The 24623-nt window shown below is 51.7% G+C and overlaps 1 protein-coding gene and 1 pseudogene across 1 annotated transcript; both read left to right on the forward strand.

Annotated features, from left to right (window-relative positions):
• The first annotated feature begins 488 nt into the window (after window positions 1–488).
• LOC116546136 lies at window positions 489–4228 on the forward strand (annotated as a pseudogene).
• A 15010-nt stretch (window positions 4229–19238) lies between these two features.
• Window positions 19239–24286, forward strand: LOC116546137 (kielin/chordin-like protein). Its single transcript, XM_032272476.1, has 4 exons — window positions 19239–21527; window positions 22430–22619; window positions 22706–22782; window positions 23828–24286. Exons 1-4 carry the CDS (start codon window positions 21363–21365, stop codon window positions 24032–24034), a joined length of 639 nt encoding a protein of 212 aa, XP_032128367.1. The 5' UTR covers window positions 19239–21362; the 3' UTR covers window positions 24035–24286.
• The last annotated feature ends 337 nt before the right edge of the window (window positions 24287–24623 follow it).

Consider the following 24623-nt stretch of genomic DNA (forward strand, 5'->3'; position numbering starts at 1 on the left):
TCACTGCAACCTCTGCCTCCCTGGTTCAAGCGATTCTCCTGCCTCAGGCTCAGATGGGGTTTCACCATGTTAGTCGGGCTGGTCTCAAACTCCTGACCTCAGGTGACCCACCTGCCTCAGCCTCCCAAGATGCTGGAATTACAGGCGTGAGACATTGGGCCCGGCCTAGCTTTGTATTTTTAACAAATAAAGTAGTATTTGTTGATGAATCAGAACTTTAACCTTCCCTCCCCTCCCTTCTCCTGGGTTGAACTTCAACAAGTTTAAAAAAGACACTCATGTGTTGTGTTTCTTTCTCTTTTATATCTCTCCCTCTTCCCTGACCTTTGTAGCCATAATATGAAGTAGAAATATCATTATATATACATAATTTATTAATTGTATCTGCTAAGTATTTCATTATTTCATATTTTTAAAATTTAAAGTATGGATGGGAAAATGTGAATAGGTAGATTGTTTTGTATTTCTTTCTTTAAAAATGAAATTGCTGCTTTCAGCTTTTGGCTCGGAGGAGGCCAAGGTGCAACTCTCTTCAGTCGTCCCGAATCTGGGTTCATCAGACACCAGCCGCCTCGGCCATGCCACCGAAGTTCGACCCCAACGAGATCAAAGTCATATACCTGAGGTGCACTGGGGGTGAAGTTGGTGCCACTTCTGCACTTGCCCCCAAGATCGGCGCCCTGGGTCTGTCTCCAATAAAGGTTGGTGATGACATTGCCAAGGCAACGGGTGACTAGAAGGGCCTGAGGATTACAGTGAAACTGACCGTTCAGAACAGACAGGGCCAGACTGAGGTGGTGCCTTCTGCCTCTGCCCTGATCATCAAAGCCCTTAAGGAACCACCAAGAGACAGAATGAAACAGAAAAACATTAAACACAGCGGGAATATCACTTTTGATGAGATTGTCAACATTGCTTGACAGATTCGGCACTGATCTTTAGCCAGAGAACTCTCTGGAGCCATTAAAGAGATCCTGGAAGATGGCTGATCACTAGCAGCTCAGGATTGTAGCTCCCAGTGAAAGCGCAGAGAACGAGAGGACGCCACACTTTCAGATGAATTTTTGTTGCTCAAAGACCAGGAGATTCCCAGCGGAGGAGCCCCACGTGTCGCCAGCAAGACTCTTGTGGCCGGCATAGCAGTTTTGCGGCACCCCGGTACAGTGGTTCTTGGTGCAGAGTAAACGGGACTGAGTCCCCTTTTGGTCAACGTTTGGAGCTCCGGGAAGGCAGAGTCGCCTATTCAGCTAATTGAAAAAGGGACTCAAGAAGGAAGCCAGACCGGAGATTCCTGGGCAGAAAAGCACCACGAATCTTAACGGCCGCTGTTTTGGCCGGTGCAGTGGGTTGCTCAGATTCCGGCGCTATTGGACGTCAAGTTAGACGTCCACTCAGAGACCTAATTTGAAAGTCGGTAATTACAAAGACGACAGGTGGATAAATTTACAATGAAGGGAAGAAACCAGCGTAAAAAGGCTGAGAATACCCACAATCAGAATGCCTCTTCCTCTACAGGGGATCACAGTTCCTCATCAATAAGGGAACAAGGCCTGATGGAGAATGAGTGCATTCCATTAACAGATTTAGGCTTCAGAAGGTGGATAATATGAAACTTCTGTGAGTTAAAAGAACATATTCTAGCCCGACGTAAAGAAACTAAGAACCTTGAAAAAAGGTTTGACGAAATCCTAACGAGAATAGACAATCCAGAGAGGAATATAAGTGAATTAATGGAACTGAAGAATACAATACGAGAACTTTGCGAAGGATGCACATGTTTTAACAGTCGAATTGATCAAGCAGAAGAAAGGAAATCAGAGGTCGAAGACCAGCTTAATGAAATGAAACCAGTAGACAAGATTAGAGAAGAAGGAATAAAAAGGAACGAGCAAAGTCTCCAAGAAATATGGGACTATGTGAAAAGACCTAATTTACGTTTGATAGGTGTACCTGAATGTGACGAAGAGAATCAATCCAAGCTGGAAAATATGCTTCAGGATATCATTCAAGAAAACTTTCCTAACCCAGTAAGGCAGGACAATACTCAACTCCAGGAAATACAGAGAACACCACAAAGATATTCCTCAAGTAGAGCAACCCCAAGACACATAATTGCTAGATTTGCCAGGGTTGAAATAAAGGAGAAAATTCTAAGGGCAGCTAGAGAGAAAGGTCAGGTGATCCATAAAGGGAAGCCTATCAGACTCACAGCAGATCTCTCAGCTGAAACCCTACAAACTAGAAGAGAGTGGGGGTCAATATTCAATATCCTCAAAGAAAAGAATTTTCAACCCAGAATCTCATATCCAGCCAAATTAAACTTCATAAATGAAGGAAAAATAAATTTTTTTGTGAACAAGCAAGCACTCAGAGATTTCATCACCACCAGGCCTGCTTTACAAGAGCTTCTGAAAGAAGCACTATACACAGAAAGGAACAACCAGTATCAGCCATCCCAAAAACTTGCCAAAATGTAAAGAGTATCTCCATAATGAAGAATCTATATCAACTAATGGGCAAAATAGCCAGCTAGCATTAAACCACAATATTAAACTCACAAATATAAATATTAGTCCTAAATTTAGATGGATTAAATGCCCCAATCAAAGACACAAACAGGCAAATTGAATAAAAAGTCAAAGCCCATCAGTTCGCTGTATCCAGATCCATCTCATAAGCAAGGATACACAAAGACTTAAAACAAAGGGTTGGTGGAAGACTTACCAATCAAATGGAAAGCAAAAAAAAAAAAGAAAACAGGAGTTGTAACTTTCGTCTCTGACAAAAAAGACTTTAATAGTAACAAAGACTAAAAGAAACAAAGAAGGACATTACATAATGATAAAAGGATCAATGCAACAACAGGAGTCAATGATCATAAATATATACGCACCCAATATAGGAACACCCGGATACATAAGACAAGTTCTTAATGACTTATAAAGAGACTTGGAGGCCGGGCGCGGTGGCTCACGCCTGTAATCCCAGCACTTTGGGAGACCGAGGCGGGTGGATCACGAGGTCAAGAGATCGAGACCATCCTGGTCAACATGGTGAAACCCCGTCTCTACTAAAAATACAAAAATTAGCTGGGCATGGTGGTGCGTGCCTGTAATCCCAGCTACGCAGGGGGCTGAGGCAGGAGAATTGCCTGAACCCAGGAGGCGGAGGTTGTGGTGAGCCGAGATCGCGCCATTGCACTCCAGCCTGCGGAACAAGAGCGAAACTCCGTCTCAAAAAAAAAAAAAAAAAAAAAAGAGAGACATGGACTCCCGCACAATAATAGCGGGAGACTTTGACACCACATGGTTAATATTCGATGGATCAACAAGATAGAAAATTAACAGGGACATCTATGATTTCAACTCAGACCTGGAACAAGTAAACTCAGTGAATATTTATAGAATTCTTCACCCCAGGTCCACAGAACATAATTTTTCTCAGTATCATATTACACCTATTTTGAAAGTGACCACATAATTGGAAGTAAATCACTCTTCAGCATTTGCATAGCATTTCACAGACTTAAATGAAATATTGGTTGGCTGTTTGTTTGTTATTTTCTTCCCTTATTCCTTCCTGTCTCTGCTGTTAAGCACAATTATCAGCATAAAAGATATTTTTAATACCTATTTTTAGATTGCATTCCAGCCTGGGCAATAGAGCAAGACTCCTATTCTCTCTCCCCCCTTCTCTTTCTCTTTCTTTCTTTCAAGAAAAACAAAAACAAAAACAAAAAACTATAAGCTATTTATAAGCATGGCATTTAGTTAACTAAAAAAAAAAAAGCGGGGAGCGAAACTTTTTTTCAGTTTTTATTTAACTTTAATGTTTTGAGAAGTCTTAGTCTTCACAATGATGAAAAAGATTAATCATTTGCCTGGCTTTTCATTTAATAAGGTGTAACTTAGAAATAAAGTAGTATTCTTGCTAAAAGTTTCTATGGATTGTTTTTGCTATGGCTTCTCAAGGTACTAAATATTTAAATAGTTTTTTCCTTATATGAAATAATTTTTATGAAATAAGTGAAAATATAATTTGTGTATTATTGATAATCATGGGGAAAAAAAAAAAGAGAGAGATCCTGGGGACTGCCCAGTCTGTGGGCTGTAACGTGGATGGCCACCACCCTCATGACATCATAGATGACATCAAAAGTGGTGCTGTGGAATGCCCAGCTAGTTAAGAAGCACAAAGGAAAATATTTCAATAAAGGTCATTTAACAACAACAACAACAACAAAACGAAATTGCTAGGCCAGGTGCGGTGGCTCACTTCTGTAATGAGGCTAAAGCAGGCAGATCACTTGAGTCCACGAGTTCAAGACTAGCCTGGGCAACATAGCAAAACTTCGTCTCTACAAAAAATACAAAAATTAGCCTGTGTGGTGGCATGTACCTATTGTCCCACCTACTTGGGAGGCTGAGGTGGGAGAATTGCTTGAACCCAGGAGGCACACCACCACACTCCAGCCTGGGCAAAGAAGTGAGACCTTATCTCAAAATAATAATAATAATAATAATAAAAATAAAATGAGATTGCTATTTCATTGAAAGTGGCTCCCCACAAAATGGGAATCTTTTTCATGGGAGGTCAGTTATGCTTAATAGGGCCAGGCGTGGTGGCGCACGCCTGTAATCCCAGCACTTTGGGAGGCGGAGGCAGGTGGATCACAAGGTCAAGAGATGGAGACCATCCTGGCCAACATGGTGAAACCCTGTCTTTACTAAAAGTACAAAAATTAGCTGGGCATGGTGGCACACGCCTGTGGTCCCACCTACTTCGGAGGCCGAGGCAGGAGAATTGCTTGAACCCGGGAGCTGGAGGTTGCAATGAGCCGAGATTATGCCACTGTACTCCAGCCTGGCAACAGAGCGAGACTCCATCTCAAAAAAAAAAAGTTATGCTTAATAGAAAAATATTCTATGTTGGTTCTGAAAATATATTTGGAGTAATAGCTAAGAGGAGCCTTCTTTTATTGTCAAATGCTCCTCACCCACTCTGAAGGACCGTGAGACACTAGGATTCTGCCCCCTGCCCCCTTCCCACTGTCCATCTTGCTCAGGTGAGGCCCCTCCTTTAGAAGCCCCGCCCTCTGAACCTCAAGAAGCAGCAGCGGCTGCATGCAGAGAAGCCGCTGGCACTGGCTTTGCTGTGTTCCAGCCATGCGGCCTTAGGCAGGTCCTCAAATCTCATTTCCTTGTCTCTAAAAGGGGGACGATGGTACCGAAGTCACAGCAATGATATGGGGCTCCAGGAGTAGAAGCTGTGCAGGGGGCTCCACTTGGCTTGGGTCCTGCCTTCCCTCAACTGAAAGAACCTGAGCCAAGATCCACCTGGGACCAGAGACGGGAGGCACGGGAGGAAGGAAGGGCAGAGCAGCACTGCAGTGCTTCCAGGATGCGGGATCCCCTGGCCTCCCAGCGCCATCCTGGGGTGGAAGGGCAAGCAGAGGGGAAGTGGAGCCACACCCGGCCCCTGTGTGAGCACTCCCACTCCTGATGGGGCAGGAGGCATTGGGGACAGGGAGGTATGTCCATACCCCCCACTCCCCATGGTGAGATGGCCCCTGCCACCACTTCCCCTGGCTGGGGCATCACAGACTGACAGTGTGGTAGGAGGAACCCTCCCCTGACTTGAGTAGAAGCTACGCTGTGTGAGCCCAAGCAGAGTGGGGGGGGTGGGGAGGAGGGAAGCCCATGTCACCAAAGGGAACTGAAAGAAACCCAGAGGTCCACAGGGCAGCTGAACAATATACCACAGCTCTGGAACAGCCCGGTCAATGCAGCCTGGGTGGGTGATCATTGCCTTTGCCTCTCTAACCCTCTTCCCCAGGAAACCCACCCTCTCAGGCCTGGGCTCTCGGGGTTCCCTAGGCTGCCTGTCCTATTTCTCAGAAAGCCTGAGTTTCTGAGAACTTGTTGGCTGGACGTCGGGCTCTGAGGTCAACAGGTCTGAGTCAAATCCTCGCTCTGCAATTTAGGATTGCATGAACTGAGCAAGCCATCCACTCCCCCGGAAGCCCCATTTCCCATCCGTAAAGGAGAATGGTAACACCAGTGTTGCAGATTGGCTGTGAGTCTACATTCAACAATGCCTGTTGGGCACGTTGTACCTGCCAGGATAAAGTGGTGGACAATTTCTACTTTGTCTGAAAACCCCTACCCTCCCGGAGCTTCCATTCTGCAGAGTAAGAGAGACAATAAATCCTCAAGTAATTAAATTGGGTGAGGGCTTGAGGGGCTCCTCACAGGCTATGGCTTTGCTAGGGACAGTCACAGGAGGGTTCGCATCTGAGGCATGACAGTCTGATTTAGGTTTTAACACCTCTGGCTCTTGTCTTTGAAGTGTTCACTTGCTTTGAAGTTTCTGGCACATAGAAGTGGTATCTTTTTTAGAATTAGTGCCCAGGACGCCATAACTGGGCCTTCCTCCTCATTTCTTACTAACTAACGTCAGCTCAGCTTTTTGGGGTGTAACCTGGAAGTCTCCCATTCAGCCAGCACTGTCACATGGACACCTCTACTTGGAGTCCCCACTGTGCCCAGTCCACGTCTCTGTCTTCACATGGCCTGTTGAGGAAGCTGCCCCAGCCCTTGCTCCAGGCCCTGACAGGTCACCTGTCCTCTCTGATGCCCTGCCTCCTGGCTCCTGCCCTTGTCCGTGGACTCTGTGCTGGCCCCACCTCTCCCCCGGGCCTTGGATCCACAGTTCAAGCAAACCCTGAAACCCACAGGAACTCCCCCAAAACTCCAGTCTCTGCTGACCTCCTGTACCTACCACTCTTTCTCACCTAAACCCTCAGCTCTTGGGGTTTCACTCTTGCCTAGATTTCTCACCATTCCCTTTAAATAAACTTGCTGAAGCCCTCTCTCCTTCTCTGGGATTCCTCTCCCAGCTCAGCTCCCTAGGTCTGCACCCCTTCTCCCCCCCGCCACCCACCCCCCACCGGAGGGCCTCCAGGACACCGGTCCAGAGGTTCCCTCCTCCCCTACTGGCTGTACATGGTCTAATTCAAGTGCTTCTAAAATTTGCTTAGCTCAGCACTGTGCTCAAACCACTTCCCTCCCGGCTCCTGGGCTTTGTCACGGAAGGGGTGGGGACATCCATCCTTCCTGCATGTCTCAAGGGCTCGCTGTGGAGCACATGGCACCTGGACAAGGAGGAAAGGGAAGAGGACAAAGTCCAGCCGGAGACCCCAGCCTTCCGTGGCCCCTGCTTTACAGGGACAGATGCCAACCCAGCCCCACAGGTGCTAACTGAGGACCTCCAGTGTGCTCTTTTGTCCCAGAATGATCTGTGGTTGAAGCTCAGCATCAGGTGTCCCAGCCAGGCCCACGAGGTCCACCCATCTTTGATGTGGGGTGCATCTCTGGCCCCCTCCGAAGCATTTCTGAGCCAGATTCATCTCAAGCTCCTGCAGCTTAGAACCAAGGTGAGGGCTGCTTCCTGGGCAGGACGGTGGGAAAGGGGAGAGACTCAATCTCTCCAGGATGGTCGGGCCAGCCCAAGGGCATGGGGTGCTCTCCTCAGAGTGGTGGGGAGGTGACAGAGCCACCCTCTGCAGGTGACCCCTCCAGGGCTGACCCCAACACTCTCTGGCCTGTAGTCGCTCATGTATGAGGTCACAGGAAGGGTACGGGATATAACATTCCTCTTGCGTGGCCTCTGACACTCAACCAATCTCTACCTCAGACCAGAGCTTGGCAGGCAGCACCCTGCACTACTCTGTGGTGGATGCCAAGAAGCATCACTGGGATGAGGAGCAGCGCTCTGGATAAAGATAGAAGGGCAGAGTTTCTCTCTCATTATGCACCCCAACCCCAACCAAGGGCTGAACTCTGGCCCCCTAAGCCTCCGTTCAACCCCTTTGGAAGTCTGAGTTAGTGGCAGGGTGCCCTGTCCCACCGGGTGGCCTCGGGTGTGTAGGTGACCCTGGGTCTTCACCTTGTCCTGTGGCATACCTGCTCCCTGCTCTGTGGTCTATTTCCAAAGATTTCCAGATGTGTGGAGAGTGGGTTCCCATAGGGACCCAGTTCTTTCTCAGCAGGGCTTTGTCTGAACAGAGAAGGCAGAGCATTTCACCGGCCTCCACTCCCAATGCCTCCCCACATCAGATGCCTCCACTCTGCCATTCATCCCCTGTCGGCCCTCTAGCCAGTCCCAACCAAGGCCTTGACACATTTCGGGATGTGCAAGGAAAGCGTGGGGCAGCTGCCATTCCCACTGAACCCTGCCCTGCAATCTTACTGGCCCTTGGGGCAGAGGGGAGTGTGGACAGTTCAGGGGCTCACGCTGGGAGGCATTCAAGGTGTGGGCACGGGCGGCAGGGGCAGATGCCAGGGCGGCCTGACTGCAGTGGTGCCCAGACCCTAGGATGCGCCTTTTAATTCTCACCCCAGGCCCCCGGGGCCTGGACATCTATTCTAACTCGTAAATCTGAGGCGATCCCCAGGGCCGTGCAGCCCAAAAAAATGCCCATCAAAGCTACAGCCACTGTATTGCTCACTGGGGCCACCCTGTGGCCATCTCAAGGCCCCAGTTCTCCTCCTTGGGGCTTCTTGTCCCAGGCCACGCATCCCAACTCAGGCAACTTTCCTGCTGCGTCTCCACGGGACCGTTGCTGTGGACAGCTTACCTGGATGGAACAGGAAGACAGTATAGCAGACTGCCCACAGGTAAGCGCTAGAGCAAACACGATGAAATTCACTAAAAAATGTGGTTTAAAAATCATTAAAGGAGTTAAAATCTCCCACTAGAAAGTATTCACTTAATGTAAAAGCAAGCAATGAAGGAGAAATAGAGGAACAAAAAAGCCATGAAATGTTTAGAAAACAGACGGAAATTCAACTATGTATGTTGATAATGTGAATGGATTAAACCAGGGGTCCCCAACCCCTGCCCGTGCACTGGTACTCGTCTGTGGCCTCTTAGGAACCAGGCCTCATGGCAGGAGGTGAGCAACAGGCAAGTGAGCATTACTGCCTGAGCTCTGCCTCCCATCCCATTGTGGTGGCGTCAGATTCTCACAGGAGGCCGCGTCTGGTGGCTCACACCTGTAATCCCAGCACTTTGGGAGGCCGAGGTGGGTGGATCACCTGAGATCAGGAGTTTGGGACCAGCCTGACCAACATGGGGAAACCCCATCTCTACTAAAAATATAAAAATTAGCCGGCGTGGTGGTGGGTGCCTGTAATCCCAGCTACTCAGAAGGCTGAGGCAGAAGAATTGCTTGAACCTGGAGGTTGCAGGGAGCTAAGATCTTGCCACTGCATATCAGCCTGGGTAACAGAGTGAGACTTCGTCTCAAAAAAAAAAAAAAAGATTCTCATAGGAGCACAGATCCTCTTTTGAACTGCATATGAGAGGGATCTAGGTTGCACACTGCTTATGAGAATCTAATGCCTGATGATCTGAAGTGGAACAGCTTCATCCCAAACCACCCCCCTAGCCACCACCCCCATCACCACCACCCCCACTATCTGTGGAAAAATTGTCTTCCACGAAACCAGTCCCTGCTGCCAAAAAGGTTGGGCACCGCTGGATTAAACAGCCAACCAAAAGGCAGAGATAGGCCCAGTTTAAAAATAAGAGTTGTCCAGTTGCAGTAGCTCATGCCAATATGTTGGGAGTAATCCCAATACATTGGGAGTCCAAGGCAGGAGGATTGCTTGAGGCCAGGAGTTTCAGCCTGGGAAATATAGCGAGACCCTGACTCTACAAAAAATAAAATGAAATAAAAATTAGCCTAGCATGGTGGCACACACCTGTATTCCTAGCTACTCAGGAGGCTGTAGTGGGAGGATCGCTTGAGCCCAGGAGTTTGAGTTTACAGCGAACTGTGATGAACCACAGAACTCCAGCCTGGACAACAAAGAGAGACCCTGTCTCCAAAAAATAATAATAAAATAAAAATAATTTAAAAAACAAACAAATTAAAAACAAGATCCAACAATATGCTATTTATAGATGCACTTATAAATTTAGTGCATCTATAAATAGATTTAATAAGAGGGTAGAAGAAGATATATACAGATATATCATCATGGTGGTGCATATCTGTAATCCCAGCTACTCAGTAGACTGAGGCAGGAGAGTCGCTTGAACCCAGGAGGCAGAGGTTGCAGTGAACTGAGATTACGCCACTGCATTCCAGCCTGGGTGACAGAGTGAGACTCTGTCTCAGTCTCAAAAAAAAATGCTAAAACCAAATATGCATCCAAAACTCAAGCTGAAACATAGTCTGAGAACTGTGGTTTTACCTTTCCAGTTTCAGCAAACCAAACCAATTTGAAGATCCACTACCCTGCATTTAGGTGAAATATGTTTTCCCCTAGATTTTAATAATTTGGAAAAAAAAGAGAGAAAATGGCATCTCTACACACATATATATGTATATGTATATAATGTATATATGTGTGTGAGTGCATATATATATATATATGTATATTTCCCTTCCACTTTGAACAGCCCTTGAATGACCTGCAATTGATCAATAGGTTTCAGAGAGACACAGCCAGCACACTGATCAGGGGCGCTAACAAAGACATAATAGATCCCCAGAGGTTGAGGAGTGAAGCCCCAAAACTGGTCTCCAAGGAGTTAGATACCAAGAGTCAGGAAGATGTGCTGTGGTTGTAGGAAGCCATGCACTAAGAGTTTACCTATTCTTGGCCAGGCTTGGTGGCTCATGCCTGTAATCCCAGCACTTTGGGAGGCTGGGGCGGGCAGATCATGAGGTCTGGAGTTAAAGACCAGCCTGACTAACATGGTGAAACCCCATCTCTACTAAAAATACAAAAAACAATAAGCTGGGCGTGGTGGCACATGCCCATAGTCCCAGCTACTCTGGAGGCTGAGGCAGGAGAATTGCTTGAACCCAGGAGGTGGAGGTTGCACTGAGCCAAGATCGTGCCACTGCACTCCAGCCTGGGTGACTGGGCAAGACTTTGTCTCCTAAAGTATTAGGATTATAGGCATGTGCCACCTTGCCCAGCCGTAATTTTGTATTTTTAATAGAGATGGGGTTTCTCTATGTTGGTCAGGCTGGTCTTCAACTCCCGGCCTCAGGTGATCTGCTGGCTCAGCCTCCCAAAGTGCTGGGATTACAGAGCCACCATGTCCGGCTGTCTTTTCATTTTTTTTTTTTATGGTATCCTTTGCAGCACAAAAGTTTTTAATTTTGATGAAATCCAAATCATGTTTTATTCTTTTGTTACTTGTGCTTTTGGTGTCATTTTTAAGGAATCACTATCTAATCTAAGGTGAGGATGATTTACCCTATATTTATTTATTTATAGGAGTTTAATAGTATTAGCTCTTCTATATAGGTTTTTTATCCATTTTATTTAATTTTTATATATTGTGTGAAGTATGGGTCTGATGTTGGTTGCATGTATGTTTATAATTATCACATCTTCCTAATGAATTACACTGTTACCATTATAAAATGTACCTCTTTAGTAATTTAAAAAAATTTTAATTCTACTCTGTCTGATAGTAATATAACCCCGACAGTTTTATTATAGTTGCTGTTTTATATATATATATATATATAATCTCTATACATTATATATAATATATAGATAATGTAACTATATTATCTATAAAATATATAGATTATATATATTTGAGATATATATATACACACTTTTTTTTCTGAGATGGAGGTTCGCTCTTGTTTCCCAGGCTGGAGTGCAATGGCATGATCTTGGCTCACCACAACCTCCGCCTACCGAGTTCAAGGGATCCTTCTGCCTCAGCTTCCCAAGTAGCTGGGATTATAGGCATGCACCACCACCATGTTTGGCTTATTTTGAATTTTTAGTAGAGACGGGGTTTCTCCAGCCTCATGTGATCTGCCCACCTCGGCCCCCCAAAGTGCTGGGATTACAGGTGTGAGCCACCGCGCCTGGCCATATTTTTAAGAATTAAAAAAAAAATTTATCTTATATTTCCCCTTGTTTATTCAAAATAATTATATACGATTAATGTACTTGTCTAAATAAATTCAAAAGACCATTTAAAAAGAAAAGTTAAAACATAGAGATAAAAATATTGTATTGGGCTGGTCACCGGGGCCCACACCTGTAATCTCAGCACTTGGGGAGGCCAAGGTGGGAGGATCATCTGAGGTCGGGAGTTCGAGACCAGCCTGACCAACATGGAGAAACCCCATCTCTACTAAAAATACAAAATTAGTCAGGCGTGGTGGCACATGCCTGTAATCCCAGCTACTTGGGAGGCTGAGGCAGGAAAATCGCTTGAACCTGGGAGGCAGAGGTTGCAGTGAGCCGATATTGTGCCACTGCCTGGCAACAAGAGGGAAACTCTGTCTAAAACAAACAAAAAAACAAACAAACACGAAAAGACAACCCACAGAATGGGGGAAAATATTTGCTAACCATATGCCTGACTCTTACAATTGAATAATAAAAAGACAAACAGCCCAGTTTAAAAGTGGGCAAAGGATCTGAATAGACACTTCTCCAATGAAAATATATAAATGTCTGATGAGCATGTAAAAAGATGCTCAATATCTTTACTCATTAGGCAAATGTAAATCAAAACCACAATGAAATACCACTTCACACTTACAGGATGGCTATAACGAAAAAGACAGATAATAAGAAGTGTTGTCAAGAATGTGGAGAAACTGGAACCCTCACATACTTCTGTTATGTGTGAAACGTACGTTAGTGCAGCCACTTTGGAAAACAGTCTGGCAGTTCCTCAAAAGCTTAAACATACTGGCTGGGTGTGGCGGTTCATGCCTATAATCCCACCACTTTGGGAGGCTGAGGCAGGTAGATCACTTGAGATCAGGAGTTCGAGACCAGCCTGGCCAACATGGTGAAAGCCTGCCTTCACTAAAAATAAAAAAATTAGCCAGGTGTGGTGGCGCACACCTGTAATCTAGCTACTTGGGAGGCTGAGGCAGGAGAATTGTTTGAATCTGGGAGGCGGAGGTTGCAGTAAGCTGAGATCATGCCCCTGCACTCCAGCCTGGGTGACAGAGCAACATTCCATTTCAAAAAATAAAATAAAATAAAATAAAAAGCTTAACATAGAGTTACCATCTAATGCCACAATTCTATTCCTCGGTATAAATGAAACCATATGTCCACACAAACTTTGTATGTGAACGTTTAAGCAATATTATTCATAAAAGCCGAAAAGAAGCAACCCAAATGTTCATCAGCTGATGAATGGATAAATAAAATATGATATATAAATGCAGTGGAATATTATTTGTCAATAAAAAGGAACGAAGTACTGCTACATGCTACAACATGGATGAGCCTTGAAAACATGCTCCGTGAAAGCAGTCAGACATGAAAGACCACATATTGTGTGATTCTGTTTAAATAAAATGTTCAGAATAGGCAGATCCACGGAAAAAAAATATAGATTTGCGGTTTGCTTTGGGACTGGATAGGGTATAGGATTTTTTTTTTTTTTTTTTTTTTTTTTTGAGATGGAGTCTTGCTCTGTTGTCCAGGCTGGAGTGCAATCACAAAACCTTGGCTCACTGCAACCTCGCCTCCTGGATTCCAGCAATTCTCCTGCCTCAGCCTCCTGAGTAGTTGGGATTACAGGATGGACTCATGCCATCCTCCTGCCTGACCTTCCCAAAGTGTTGGGATTACAGGCATGAGCCACCACCTAGCATCGTAACCTGGGAAGCCATCTCTTTCAGGTGCCAGAGCTCACCAAGGGTGTGGGCTGGGGAAGACCGGAGGACCAGCAGAGCTGGGGTGAGTGGTCCCTCGGGCGCGGCCGGCGCAATGCGCAAGACCCCAGCGCAGCCCGACAGAGCTCAGCTTGGCCCTGCCGCCCGGCCTTTGCTCCCAGGCCCAGCGACGCGGGCGCACCGCAGACAGGTGGGTCCCGGCTGCTGCGCGCTCCTCTCTGCATCCCCGTCCCCTCCGGGGTGCCCAGAGGGTGGCGGGAGCGGGTACCGGCTACTGCCCACCCCCAAGTCCGGGGCTCGGCTGGGCCCTGCGCCCCCCAGGCACCTGTGGGCGGCAGGATGAGGACTGGAGTATGGCGGGGTCCGCGTCCAGCTGCTCCTGGAGATAGAGCTCGGGTGGGTGCCTACAGCAGGGCGCGCGCCCCGCCAACCTGGGACCTCCAAGGCGTCTCCCACTCCCCGATCAGTTTGGGATGCTGGCGCTCGGGGAGCCCCGACACCCACGCGGGGGAGTTGGTACCGCTGCAGGGGCACCGGCTCTGCTGCTCTCGCTCCCCTTCGCTATCGTGCAGAATGGGGGCTTCGGGATCCCCGCAGGAGGCTGGCTTGGGCCACCGAGATCCTTACTCTCAAGGCACTCGCCCTCGCTCTTCCTGGGCCACCCTCACCCTTTTGGAAAAGAGGTTGAGGTTTAAAGCGTTCATCCCCCGGGAACTTCGGGCCAATGGCAGGAATTGTGCTAGAGTCTGGGGGAAGACGGTGTCAGGTAGAGGCTCCGTTCCTGGGCTCCCGGCCAAGCCAAGAAAGGTAGACTCTGCCCCCCACCCCCAGCAGCAGAGAAGAATGGGGCGCAATAGCTCCTGGGCTAGTTTCTGTAGGTCCTGTTACAGAACTTAAGAAGGCAACAATCAAGAGGCTAAAAGTGGAGGAAAAGTGAGACTAGCATGGCGGGGATTGGGGGACACATGCCAGGACTCTCGCTGACCCTGCGTGGTTGTCTCGGGACCCCAGGAGTGCGGGGTCTTTCCCAGCCTCGCAGCCACGCTGGGCAAAGCAGGGCGAGGACCGGGGTGCTGCTCCTCCACCAGCAGGAGGAGCTGTGGAGGCCGACCCTGGGGGTGTGCCCTACCTAAGCCTGCAGGAGGGGTGGGGGCGGAGGGGAGGGAGGAGCAGGGGGTGGAGGACTGGGCTGGGCTTGGGCTTGGGCTTCCCGAGAACTTAGTCACCAAGGCCTGAAAGGGCACTGGCTGTGTCCCTAGAGAAAACTGGCAAGACCTCCCCTCCCCCTACCTCCACCCTCCCCTACCCCGCAGCTGTCGGGCCTGGGGTGCTGGGGCTGAGGGGCTTCAAGAGTCTAAGGAGGCACTGGGAAATCACCCCTTTTTATCTAAAGGCCCTACTTTGGTGTTTTCCACCCTGTACCCTGGTCTTCCCCAACCATGCCCCTGGGAGGAAACAGAAAGCAGCTTCTTCCTGTGCACCTGCTGCTCAGAGCCTCAGTCTGTCTGGACCAGGTCAGGCAGCAGGGCCCAGGGTGTGGGCAGCTCACCCGGAGGGGTGGGATTTAGGATCAGGCCCAGTGCAGTGAAACCTTCCTCCTCTCCCTGATCTATGCAAGGAGACATGTGACCCAGACCAACTCTGGGCAGAGCAGGGAGCCTGCTGGCCACTCTCCTGAGGAATGCTGTGGCACTTCCTCCCCGACTGGCCCCCTGGTGCCCAAGCCTTGCAGCTCCTGGGGTGAGGGAACTGTCTCCTAGGACTCCAGTGGGGCCCTGGGACTGGCTGTGAGATTTTCCCAGCCCATCAGGAGCCCTTGTGAATCGCCTCCTCATACTCCAGTTCTGGGGCTCCCCCAACAAGCTCATCTCCCCTTCCCCTAGAGCCCTCCAGTCCTCCCTGTTGGCCCACCTCCTCCCCAAAGCCCTCCTGGGTCAGTCCAGCCATACTCAGCCTCCCACATCTGAGTGCTCATGTGCCCACAGCTGACACAGCCCATCAGGCACTTGCCTTCTGCTTCCCAGTGTGGGGCCCTGCCTTCCTCAGCCAGGACAGGACACATCATCTCTCATTTGCCTGGTACCCAAAACAGCTAGGCTGGTACCCCTCAGAGCAGGTATGCACTAAGGATTGCACACCAGACCCTGGTTCCTCCTGCCTGCATGTTGGGCTGGCAGGCAAGGGCCAGGCTGGGTGTGGGGCAGTGGCAGCTCCCCAGGGAGAATACCCAGGGAGCTGGGGCCCGGCCCCTCTTGGGCCACAAGCCCCTCCTGCCCTCAGCCTTGCTACCTCTGACCCCCAGGTGTGTCATTAGAGTTCATCATGAACACCCTGAACACTGGCTCACGGGCCATGTCTGTCACCATTGATGGCCCCTCCAAGGTGCAGCTGGACTGTCAGGAATGTCCCGAGGACAACGTGGTCACTTACACTCCCACGGCCCCTGGCAACTACCTCATTGCCATCAAGTATGATGGCCCCCAGCACATTGTGGGCAGCTGGGGGTCACAGGTGAGTGCCAGCTCGGGGGAGGTCCACCCAGCCTGCAGTCCAGTCCAGCCTGGAGGGCTTCGGTGGCCACCCACATCCAGGCCATAGTCTTCCCTAGACATCACAGTCAGTTACCAGGGATAGAGGTGGGCCCGGCTCCACACAGCACACACTCTGTGGAGCCTCGAGTGACCGTGTGCATATCCCATTCTTCCTCCCATCTTGGCCCTCCTTCATCTCTGGCCTTTGCTGGCTCCTGAGGCTCTAGCGTCCCTTTCTTCCCTCCTGGCTTCCCAAATTCCTCGGCTCCAGGAAGACACAGTCAGTACTGAGCAAGCTCCCCTTCCCGGTACTGTCTATAGGATGGGTTGGGTGGGTGTTCCTTTGCAAAGTGACTCTTACCCTGTGACTTGGCCTGAGTTCCCGGTTCTTGTGGAGACTGTGACCAAGTCTTCCTCAAGCCAGGGCTCCAGCTACAGCTCCATCCCCAAGTTCTCCTCGGATGCCAGCAAGGTGGTGACTCGGGGGCCTGGGCTGTCCCAGGCTTTCGTGGGCCAGAAGAACTCCTTCACCGTGGACTGCAGCAAAGCAGGCAGGTGGAGGGGGAGGGCGTCTTCTGGGTTGGGAGCAAGAAGCCATCTGGGAGCAGAGTGTGGGTTCCCATTGGGGCCTCCCTGGTGTGAGCCCGGCCCTCTGCCTCCCTCTCCGGGCACCAACATGATGATGGCGAGTGTGCACGGGCCCAAGACCCCCTGTGAGGAGGTGTACGTGAAGCACATGAGGAACCGGGTGTACAACGTCACCTACACTGTCAAGGAGAAAGGGGACTACATCCTCATCATCAAGTGGGGTGACAAAAGTGTCCCTGGAAGCCCCTTCAAAGTCAAGGTCCCTTGAATCCCAGAAGTGCCTCCCCAGCTTTGGCCCCCACCTCCAGCCAAACACATCACACACACACACACACACACATGCCACACCCAGACACACGCATAGAATCAGACACTACAAACACCTGCCTTGGGGGTGAAGGCAGAGCCTCCCCCCACACCGTGCCCCAGGGGTTGGAGGGCCTTGTCTGTTTCAGGACAGTGTCCCTCCCTGGGAATGTGACATGAGGGCAGACTGGGGCCAGGCTCAGAGACAGAGGCCGGGGCACAAAGGACCGGCTGTGGGGCCAGGGAAGACCTGTGCATCCTCCCAGTGTGGTTTAGAGCTACTCACCCCATTCACTGATTCCTTTCTGTAAAATGGGGAGGGAGGTGCCCCATTCTTTGTAAAGAAAGTAATAAGCACTCATACCTCTGTGCCAGGCACCATGTGGTATTAACCCTTACAAACACTCCACGAGTTGGGTGCTGTTAGAGCTCCAGTCAGAGCTCAGAAAAATCAGCCCCAGAAAGTGAGGTGACCTGTCAGAGGTCCCACAGCAGAAAGCATGAGCTCCGTGGTGTGCCCTGGCAACCCTGCCACAGTCTGTACTCTGAACTGTCCCGAAACCCAGCCTTCTGGAGGACTTGCCTTCTAGAAGCACCCGGTAAATGAGGCCACCTTCCTCAAACCTGCTGGGAATAGCACTGCCACTTCCTTGTCCTCTTCTGGCCAGCTGGCCCTGGCTTTCCTCTGTGACTCCAGCTGAGGCCAGGTCTTAGTGTGACATGACAGCCTCCCCGCCCCCTGTGGCAAAGGCTTAGGCCCACTAGGGGCCCGGCCCAGACTCTGGGGCAGAGAAGCTGCCCTCTCCTCACTTATAGCCCTAAGCTCTGTGGAGAATGGGCTGGGGAGACCTCAGTCCTGTCGGGGCCAAGGGAGGGGTGGCTTCTGACTTCTGATTGTTATGGCAGGGAGAGAGAGCTTTGGTAGGGCTCACAGCTCCGCCCTCAATGTCCCTCTTTGCCTGTGAGCTCCAGACCCAACCCTCTGCTTCCCAGCTGCACAGAGGAGTTTCCCAGCCCAGAGTGCCCCTGTGGACAGCTGTCCTCACTTCCTCCCTTTGGCCCCTCTGCCTGCTGAGCCAGGGCCCGGCCCTGCCCCCTACCCAGGCTCACTTCACAGCCAGGCCTGAGCTCAGGAGTGGGAAATGGGCTGAGAGCAGCCATTGAAGGGCGGCCTTGGCATCTGGGGCCAAGCCTGGGACTGCTGGGGTGGGGAGGGGTGTTGAGTGGAGTCCAGGAAAGAAACTTACAGGTGGAGAGAGCAATACACTGGTTGTCTTTGATTTCAGAGATGAGGAGTAGCACTTATTGTTATTATTTGTTATTTACTGAGCATTAACCATGTGTCTACCAACTAAATAATCTCCCTTAATGCTCACTGCAAGTCTATAAGGTAAATGTGGTGATCCCCAGTTCACGGATAGGAAAATTGAGGCACAGAGAAGTCAGTGATCAAAGACCACATGGAATTGGCCGAGCAGGGATTTAAACCCAGCTCAGGCTCCTTCTCCTGTAAACTTGTGAGACAGGAAAAATCAATCTGGGAACCGCAGGCGATGGAGTAACCTAAAGGGCAGGGAGACTGCCGCAGAGCCCGAGAGGGGTGGACTTGAGTTTCTTTTCTTTTCAGAGTTCCCTCCTGGATCTTGAGCCGAGACAGGGCTTGCAACCTCGCTGGCTTCCTGCAGCTGGAGCTGCTCTCTGAGGTCAAGACCGCCGGGGCCAGGGCGGGTGGAGGTGTCCATGGGAAAGGCGCGCGGTGGGGGTTTGAGCCCTCCCTGAACAAAGCCTGGGTGGGAGCGGCCTGTGTGTCCCCACTCCACCTCCCCCAGCGCCTCCTGAGCTGCGACCAGCGAGCCAGGCGGAGCTAGCATGGCTGGGGCCGGGGCCGCTGTGCTGTCCCTGCTCCTGCAGCTCGGGGGCCTGGCGCTGGCCGCGGGCGCGGGCGCGGGCGCGGGAGCGGGAGGTGAGTCCGGGCGCGGGAGACTGGGGGTCCGGCTGGGTGCGCCCCGCCTCCTATCAGCCCGGCCTGAGGGGGCTGAGCAGGGCCGGGGGCTGCTTCTCTTAGCCCTGCTTGAGGTTCGCGTGCCTCCCAGGCCAGCCCCGTCCTCTCCGTCCTCCCCCCGGGGAAGCGAGCAGGGTAGGGAAGACCCGAGCCAAGGCAGGGGGTTCAGGAAAGGGGGATTCCTCCGGCCTGTAGCGGGAGAGAGCGCGGCTGCCCTGGCATCTGGGAGTCTGACGTTAATTATTTGACAAAGGAGGGGGAGAAAGGAGGCCCGCTGTGGAAGCTGACTTTGAGTCTGTGTCTGGCCCTCCCCGGAGCGGGACAGGCGGGAATGGAGGGCTCGGTGCCGGCGTGGGGCCAAGGGTGGTTGAGAAAGGAGCCGGGGACAGTTCCTTGGGGAGCAGCAGGGTTTGTGCCACTTGGAGCTCTTTCTGCAGGTCTTTCCAGGCAAGGCCGGCCCTAGCTTCACCGAGGAGTCCCGGAGGATCCAGCTTCTCCCGGGCTCCTGTTTAAGCAGGACTGGAGGAGTGGCTGGGAGGAGGGCCCTGGGGCAGCAGGGTGAGGCCCCACGGGAGAGGAGACTGGGTGGAAGGTTTCAGATGCTGAGACGCCCATCCTGGCCGCCCTCTGTGTGCTTAGAAAGGACTGAGACCGAGTGCCATTCGGGGTGACAGGATGCCCAGTACAGGAATGGAGATTGGAACAGGCACCTGGGGTTTGGGGGCCAGTATCCTTCCGCTCAGGGTGTGGGGTAGGAGTTAGAACCCCTGATGTGGGCGGGCAGCAGGAGGGCGGGAAAGGTGGGCGGTGCTTGTGATCGGTTTCAGTGGGACTTGCTCCTGGGAGCCTTCAGCTGTGTGATTCAGAAAGGTGGAGGCAGGGACGCTTTGTCTTCAGCCTTTTGAGTGGAGACCGTGGAGAGGGGAGAAGTGGGGATGGATTAGGGGGCAACTCCGGCAACAAAATAGGGGAGCTGAGCCCCAGCTTTCTGGCTTAGGTAACTGGTAAGTGGGATGGCGTTAACCAAGCCAGGGAACTTGGGACAAAGCAAGTTGAATTTTAGCCTCGAGTTCCCTCCGCCCTTGATGGTGGCAGCGGGTGACATTGTTCCCCTGTCTCACAGACCTAGTGTCTGTGAGAAACCCTTTTCAGCCACTCCAGGCCTGGCCTCACTAATGAGCTACCATGGTGGGAAAGACCCAGCCCTCTTCCTCCTCCTCTCGCTGTTCCTCTTACCTCCCCCTCCAGACCCTCCACTTCACCTGCCTGGAGGAGAGACCCATGTCTGCCTCTTCCCCTCCTGCCTTTACTTTCCTGGCTGCAGGAGAAGGATCATAGTGAAAAGGTGAAAGTGGCCATCTCCAACCCCAAGCCAGAGCTCAGAGGTGCCCCATCCCCCTTTCCTGGACACAGTGTTTTCTAGAAGCAGGCTGTTTTCACTGGATCTGGTGTGTTCAAAGCTAGTAGGGGCCTTGCCAGCACCTTCCTTAACCTCTTCAGGAAATGCAACCAAGTCCCACTTTCTGGAGCCCACCCCACCCAATGAGGGGGCCCCCGGGACCCCCTGTCACAAACCTGGAAAACTGTGCTCAGAGTTGGGGACAGAGCAGGGGGAGCAGGAAAGGAATGTGTCTTTCCCTGAGCACATTCTCCAAAAGTGGTGGCCTTTCTGACAGGTGTAGACAGAGAGTCAGCGGTTGGGGGGCTACCCGTATGCTCCCTTGAAAATACTCAGCCAGACCCCCCAGCCCCCTGAAAGCAGCCCCGCCTGGTATGTATCTGTGGCCTCCCGGTGCGTTTCAGCCTGTACTGGATTCCGGGCTCTTGAGGCATGACATATCTGCTCCCCAGCCATCTCTGACCAACCCCTGGCCCAGGAGAAGCGGGATGATCCTGACACACCCACCATGGCTGGGGACATCACAGAGCCGGGGCAGGCTGCAGGGAGGCTCTGCTCTAGATACTGCTCTGCGTCCCTTAGAGGGTCGGGGCCCTGGGGCTCAACCCCAGACAAGTGGGGAAGCTGGTCTGGGCCACATCTGTCCACTCAGAGCGTCCCCCCCCTTTTTCCAGACCGCGGCCTCCAGCGTTCACTCCCCAACCCTCACAGACCAGCCTCCTTCCCTGGATGGTGGGTGGGCAAGTGGACAGGGCAGGGTGCACAGGATGACCTCCTCCCCTGTGGGTCAGGAGACAGAATCCAGGAAACGTGGCCAGGCCAACCCCTCACCCTCAGGCCCACATGGGATTCTTGTGCCCTTCAGGTGGGGCCGTCCCCAGGGAGCCCCCTGGGCGGCAGACGCCTGCCCACTCCTCAGCCCCTGCTGGGGACCCCCAGGAGCAGTGGCATTCCCTGCGAGAGTGGCTGGGGCGACTGGAGGCTGCAGTGGTGGAGCTCAGAGAACAGGTACCATGGAGACAGGGTTGGTTTGTATTGGGTAGGGAGGGCTTCTTTTAGTAGGAAGGAGAGAAGGGGTTAGGCTTGTGGGGGGTGGGGTGGGCAGCTAAAATAGAGCTTTGTTTTCAATGCACATGGAAAGGCTCTTATCTGAACAGTTCTTTTATATTTTCCTTCCTTCCTTCCTTCCTTCCTTCCTTCCTTCCTTCCTTCCTTCCCTGTTTCTCTCTCTTCTTTTTCTTTCGAGTCTCCATCTGTCACCCAGGCTGGAGTACAGTGGCATGATCTCAGCTCCCTGCAACCTCTGCCTCCTAGGTTCAAGTGATTCTCGTACTTCAGCCTCCCAAGTAGTTAGGACTACAAGCGTGCACCACCATGCCTGGCTAATTTTGTATTTTTAGTAGAGGCGAGGTTTCTCCGTGTTGGTCAGGCTGGCCTTGAACTCCCGACCTCAGGTGATCTGCCTACCTCAGCCTCTCAAAGTGCTGGGATTACAGGCGTGAGCCACCACGCCCAGCCTGAACAGTTCTTAACATCAGTTCTTTCATACAAGTGAAGAAACTCCAGGCTATTCGTTTTGTCAGTCTGTATTTCATACCCTTCATGTGTTTGGGAAATGTTATGAAATGTGTTCTATATAAGGCATCATGAAGAAATATTTTGGTTGGGTAAAGATGTCTGTAATTCTTAGGGCAGGGGTTGGGTCCTCATTTTGTCCAAAGGAGAGAATGGGGCCCATGCTCACCTGAGAATGGTGATGTTCTGAACTGGATGCTGACCGGGGGGACCCATCTCTGCTCTAGCATTGTCAAACTTCTTCTCACCCTTCCTCATTTTCGAACCCATCAAATCTACTGGAGATAATGGGGGAAGCTGAGCCAGTGCCTGCTATTCCCATCTCCTTCCTCCAGAACAAGGACCTGCAGATGAGGGTGAGGCGGCTGGAGTCCTGTGAGTGCCGCCCTGCGTCTCCGCAGTGCTGGGGGCTGGGGCGTGCCTGGCCGGAGGGGGCGCGCTGGGAGCCTGACGCCTGCACAGCCTGTGTCTGCCGGGATGGGGCTGCTCATTGTGGCCCCCAAGTCCACCTGCCCCATTGCGGGGGTAAGTGCCACCCTATCTGTCCCCCAGGGCCACCTCAAGGCCTACAGATGGCATTGGGTGCTTGAGTGACAGTGCGGTCTCCTCAGGCTGCAGCCAGAATGGCCAGACCTACAGCAACGGGGAGACCTTCTCCCCAGATGCCTGCACCACCTGCCGCTGTCTGGTGAGCTCTCGGGACCCACCTGGATATCCCTCACCTGTCTGTCTGCCTCACTTCAGCTCCTGGTCGCTGCAACATGGCACTTGAGATGTGGTAGAATGAGCTCTGCCTGCCACTCCCCACACCTTGCCACGGCGCCTTTCAGTTGATTCCGAGTAGGAAGAGGAGCTTGACACCCATGGACAGTTGGGGGGCCCCCAAGCCTCTCGATTCAGACCTGGCCAACAGTGGCATGGAGGGCTGAGGATGTATTAGGTTGGTGCAAAAGTAATTGCAGTTTTTGACATGCCCTTTTTTTTTGAGACGAAGTTTTACTCTTGTACCCCAGGCTGGAGTGCAATGGCACCATCTCAGCTCACTGCCACCTCTGCCTCCCAGGTTCAAGCGATTCTCCTTCCTCAGCCTCCTGAGTAGCTGGGATTACAGGCAGGCACCACCATCCTTGGCTAATTTTTTGTGTTTTTAGTAGAGACAGGGTTTCACCATGTTGGCCAGGCTAGTCTTGAACTCCTGACGTCAGGTGATCCACCTGCCTCAGCCTCCCAAAGTACCGGGATTACAGGCGTGAGCCACCGTGCCTGGCCTGACATGATTTTAATGGCCAAGACCGCAATTACTTTTGCACCAACCTAATAGTTGCTTGTCCTCCTATGTCACCTCCCACTCTTCCACTGCCCATCTTCTACCTCGGAGCCCCTGGCCTGCCAGTTCTCCCTCACCAGGCTCCACATCCACCTTCCCCCAGCCTTTTCTTCCTCCTTTCTCCATTGAGAAAGCCCTTGGTTCTCTTCCTAGGATCTCTTCTCTCTGGGGAATTTGCTGGTGCCTGGAACAGATGGTTTTCCAGGGTCAAGAGCATCAGGAGATGATGGGAATGGGGGCGGGATGTCTCTTTTCTGCCTTTAGTTGGAGGGTAGCCCACATCTGCAGAGCCAACTCATCCTCCTGTCCCTCTGATGTGTCCCAACCTGGGCTGAGGGCTTGCTTCCAGATGCCCTGCCCTCCGGGGCTCTCATGCCTGTGCAGCCACCTCAGTCTGCTCCCACAGGAAGGGGCCATCACCTGCACCCAGAAACCATGCCCAAGAGGACCCTGCCCTGAGCCAGGAGCATGCTGCCCACACTGTGAGCCAGGTCAGCCTCCTGCCAGCCTCAGCCCTACCTCCTGCATGCATTCTGGGGCCCACAGCCATGGCCTGCCACCTGAGAGTGAGCGAGCCTGGGACATGCCCAGGGGTCCTGCCCACTCACTCTGACAGTGGCCAGGGGAGTGCAGAACCCATGCATAAGCCAGCGAATACTCTGGCCTGGGACTCAGCCAGAGACCGTAGGGGAAATAGGCATGCAATCTTTTTCCTGCCCTAAGGGAGCCTCCAATCTAGTTGAGAAGATAAGCTCATAGCTAAACTACCATAAGATTTAAGACCCAAGAGCAGATTAAGAGGAAGTATAGGCCGGGCATGCTGGCTCATGCCTGTAATCCCAGCACTTTGGGAGGCCGAGGCGTGCAGATCACCTGAGGTTGGGAGTTGGAGACCACCCTGACCAACACAGAGAAACCCTGTCTCTAAAAAAAAAAACAAGGTGATGTAGAAGGCAGTGCATGTGTACTTTGCCAGAGGCGGACACAGGAGGGCAGGAGAAGCCTGTCCAAGCTGGGCAGTCAGGGGGCCGTTACAGACAATGGGCCCTTTGAGTTGGGTCTTCATGGGAAAGTGGGGTTGCACTTGAAGGATAGGGAGTATGTGAGGGTCCTCTGACCACAAGGACGGGGGAGGGAGGTGGGTTGCAGGAAGTCCGTTTGGGAAGGCCAGTGGGAACAGGCTGCTATAAGCCTTGCAGTTG

Source organism: Sapajus apella, unplaced genomic scaffold (genome assembly GCF_009761245.1).
Source record: "Sapajus apella isolate SASKATOON/1434 unplaced genomic scaffold, GSC_monkey_1.0 scaffold613, whole genome shotgun sequence".
NCBI classification, from domain to species: Eukaryota; Metazoa; Chordata; class Mammalia; order Primates; family Cebidae; genus Sapajus; species Sapajus apella.

What these genes read in the sequence shown, in the direction of transcription:
- LOC116546137 (XM_032272476.1), top strand. Translation starts at nt 21,363, where the DNA reads ATGGGATTCTTGTGCCCTTCAGGTGGGGCCGTCCCCAGGGAGCCCCCT. An exon ending in CCACCTGCCCCATTGCGGGG is followed by an intron (nt 22,620 to 22,705) that starts GTAAGTGCCACC and finishes CGGTCTCCTCAG; the next exon opens with GCTGCAGCCAGAATGGCCAG. An exon ending in GCACCACCTGCCGCTGTCTG is followed by an intron (nt 22,783 to 23,827) that starts GTGAGCTCTCGG and finishes CTGCTCCCACAG; the next exon opens with GAAGGGGCCATCACCTGCAC.